Source organism: Electrona antarctica (assembly GCF_951216825.1).
Source record: "Electrona antarctica genome assembly, chromosome: 24".
Classification (NCBI taxonomy): domain Eukaryota; kingdom Metazoa; phylum Chordata; class Actinopteri; order Myctophiformes; family Myctophidae; genus Electrona; species Electrona antarctica.
In genome coordinates, this window is record NC_136803.1 from 6,686,465 (window position 1) to 6,690,174 (window position 3,710).

The following is a 3,710-nucleotide window of genomic DNA, read 5'->3' on the forward strand; positions in this document are numbered from 1 at the left end:
ATTCAGTACTTATTGTTATTATTACTACTACTACTACTACTCTGTCTCCTACAGATGCAACATTGTAACTAGGGTTATTATCGACCTTTTATAGACTAACACTAAAATAAACAATGCAAAACGAACTAAAACTAAAAGAGCAAAACTAAATAGAATTGCATGTAGTGCGTTGGTGTGTGAGTTGGTAAATGGGCGACTCGTTTGGTATTGGTGTAACTCACTGTACGGTGTGTTTCTCAGCACGACACCACGGTCGCAGCCCTCCAGGCCAGCCTGAGTGTGTTCAACGGCAGACAGCCTCCCTACGCCTCCTGTCACATTATTGAGCTCTACAGGAACGACAACGGGTAACATGCACATTACACACACACACACACACGCGTGCACACAGTCACACACACACACACTTTCGCGCTGCGACGTGTTGTGAGCTTGTTATTAGTAGTTATAAGATTAAAGAGTATTTGAAGTTGTCAACCTAGAAATAGAAAACATGTTCAGAAGGTCCATGACCTGACGGAGATGTAACTGAAACATCAAACCGTTGTCGCTTTATTATGTAGATCTAATTTACGAAGTAGCAAGTAGCGCGCACACACACACACACACACACACACACACACACACACACACACACACACACACACACACACACACACACACACACACACACACGCACACTGAGAAGAACACGTCTGTCTGCACACAGGGATATCATTCAAGCACACAGGAAACATGCATTTAAACTTTAAAGACATGATTTGATTTCCATTAATTTGATTCATTATACCCACCTGGTAAATGGTAAATGGTGCATTTATGTAGCGCCTTTATCCAAGGCGCTTTACATAGATTGTGCATTACATTCACCCATTCACACACCGATTGCGGCGGAAGCCATGCAAGGTACCAACCAGCACATCGGGAGCAATTTGGGGTTCAGTGTCTTGCCCAAGGACACTTCGACATGTAGACAGGAGGAGCCGGGATTCGAACCGCCGACCCATGGATCATTGGACGACCTGCTCTACCTCTTGAGCCACAGTCGCCCCCTGATTGGTCCCCTGTTGGGACCAATCAGACGAGAGATGGTCCGGTCTGATGTGGGTTCCCCCTGATAGATCTTGATTAGCAGGCAGGAGACTTTTTGCGGGGATTGATTGATTGATTGATTGATTGGGGCGAATCAGATGTTTATTGGAAGTATTTGATCCCTGGTGTGTTTCTCTGCCTCGTTCTGCGCAGCAACGCGTCGGTGTCCATGTTCTATCGCAACGACAGCACCGTGGCCGACGCGTACCCGCTGGCGCTCCCTGGCTGCGACCTGGACTGCCCCCTGGAGGACTTTGTCCGAATTACACGTCCCTTCATACCGGACGACTGGGCCAAGGAGTGTCAAGTGCCGTCCAACTTCATTGGAGACAACGGTGAGAAACACACACACACACACACACACACACACACACACACACACACACACACACACACACACACACACACACACTAGGGACGAGAGTGTGTGTACCACTGCCAGTAGTGTTGATTTTTGACAGCACATTTAGTTTTAGTCGTAGTCTTTAGTTTTAGTCGTAGTCTTTAGTTTTAGTCATAGTCTTTAGTTTTAGTCATAGTCTTTTGAATAGAATTTCATTTAGTTTTAGTCACATTTTAGTCACCTGAAATGCTTTAGTGTGTTAGTCTAGCTTTAGCTTGAGATTTTAGTCTACTAAATCTACAGTTGATTTTGTCGACTAAAATGTGTTTTGGCGGGCCTCGTAGTGCCTGATTTCACATCTGAAAATAACAGATCTACAAGCTCACAACGCATCGCGCTGCATGTGACGTGTCAAACTAGGGGGTTTTCATGATTTTGAATCCATACCAAGCATTAGTTTTGCAAACCTTGTATGTCCAAAGACGTTCCTTTTTTATTTATCATTATTTTAAATGTTCACTCCTTTCATTTGACTTGTAGGGCTGTGGTTAATTTCAACCCTTTTCATACCAGGGTCCAATATTTATTGGGCATTTGAGCCACGGACCACCATTTGATAAGATTTAGCCTCTCAGACCCCAAAAAATATTTTGTTGTCGTTGGACAGGATTTTGTCCACAATTCCATCCTGTATTGATGTGGTACCATAGCATAGGAGAGACAAACGATCAAAATAACAATTCTTCTACCTTCTCAGTCCAGAGCGAAAACAAAACCCCAACTCTCGATCATTTAGCTGGGGACCACCTGGAACCTCCTTAACCCATTTTGACCTGAGATCAGATTCTAAAAATGTCTTCTACATCCTGACAGTTTTCTGAAAAAGCTATGTTTCTATGTCAGTGGTTCTTCGATTTTTCAAAAATAGCAGACCTACAAGCTCGTAGCGCGCCACTCGGTGGCGCGCTATGAGCTTGTAGATCTGCTATTTTTCAATAGCTGAAGCATAACATAATGCTAACACCAAAAGGGGTTCCCGCCCAAAATGGGTTAAGGACCACTGGTTGAAAACCACTGTTGTTGGGCATTAATCTTTGAAACAACTAAAACTGTTGAACTATCAACTATCCATCATTCTTTAAAGATATTTTTGGGGGCTTTTTGCCTTTATTGATTAGCAGTAGTTTGACAGGAATGGGGGAGAGAAAAGGGTGGAAGACACACAGTAAAGGTCGTCGGGATTACCAGCCCTGGACCGCTTGGCCGGCCCAGGCCGCTATCCATCATTCTCATGTTATCTTGTGTCTCCCTCTAGAGGTGATCATCGGTCTGGCGGTGTCTGGCGCCATCCTCTTCCTCCTGGTCATCCTCCTCTTCGTGCTGCTCCACCGGCAGGTGGAGCCGCTCGGCAGCCGCGGCTACCGCCACGTCGACAATGGGGAGGAGTTTAACTCCTGACAGACGTGCAAGCTCCTCCCACATCGAGGCCTATGCCACGCCTCCTCCGGGGACGACGACAGCAGCAGCAGCAGCGATGAGGCCTTGAACTTTAGAAACTCTGACCTTTTGACCTCTGGAGTGTGAGGCGCCCCCCCCCCCCCCCCCCCGCCCAATACCGACCCATCCACCCCACCCCAACCCCTCGGTCCTTTCTTGTGCTGATTTCCCCCAAACTTTGGGTCAGGACTCCAAGAGGAAACGCTTGCCATCAGCAGCAGTCAGGTCTCCCGAACCGGTTCAACCTTGGTGGAAATAGGGGACCCAAATAGGGGACCCAAATAGGGGACCCAGAGTCCCATGAAAAGCTTTTGCATCGGTCACGTCCGGGAGGAAAGGTTTTTTTTATTTTTATTTTTTAAACTAAAGATTGAAGAAAGAACATTTCAGTAATATGCACCTCCTTTTTAAAATGTAAAATAAAAAAACATTGAAAATAGAATAAATTCTTTAGATTTTGATGTCATCACAGCAGAGGGATGTCATGGGCGGGACCAGCACTCGGAGCAGACCTTGGTTTTCATGTTCTCTCCGTGTCTCCTAGGGTAGGTACGCTCACAAAAAACATGCAGTAATCCTGGTCTCTAAACTACCTCCCCCTGGCCAGCCTGATGGAGGGGAAAGGAACTGGTTGGAATAACGTGTTCCTTCCACGCGCTACGTCCAACCAGGGAAACTCCCCCCTGTCAGGTGTAAAAGGAGCAACTTGGACACTCATGCATGAAGGAAGCATGAGTTCAAGTCCGTTGCTCTCCCCATGTCCCCCATATATGGGGAC

At 46.4% G+C, this 3,710-nt stretch overlaps 1 protein-coding gene across 1 annotated transcript in view; it reads left to right on the top strand.

Moving 5' to 3' along the window:
- LOC306917197 (lysosomal acid phosphatase-like) overlaps positions 1-3,468 on the top strand; it is a 24,972-nt gene extending 21,504 nt beyond the window's left edge. Inside the window, exons 10-12 of the mRNA XM_079495330.1 lie at positions 241-347; positions 1,246-1,427; positions 2,751-3,468. Coding sequence (XP_079351456.1) covers positions 241-347; positions 1,246-1,427; positions 2,751-2,893 — 432 coding nt within the window. The 3' untranslated portion in view covers positions 2,894-3,468. The remainder of the gene's footprint in view (positions 1-240; positions 348-1,245; positions 1,428-2,750) is intronic.
- Positions 3,469-3,710: the final 242 nt, after the last annotated feature.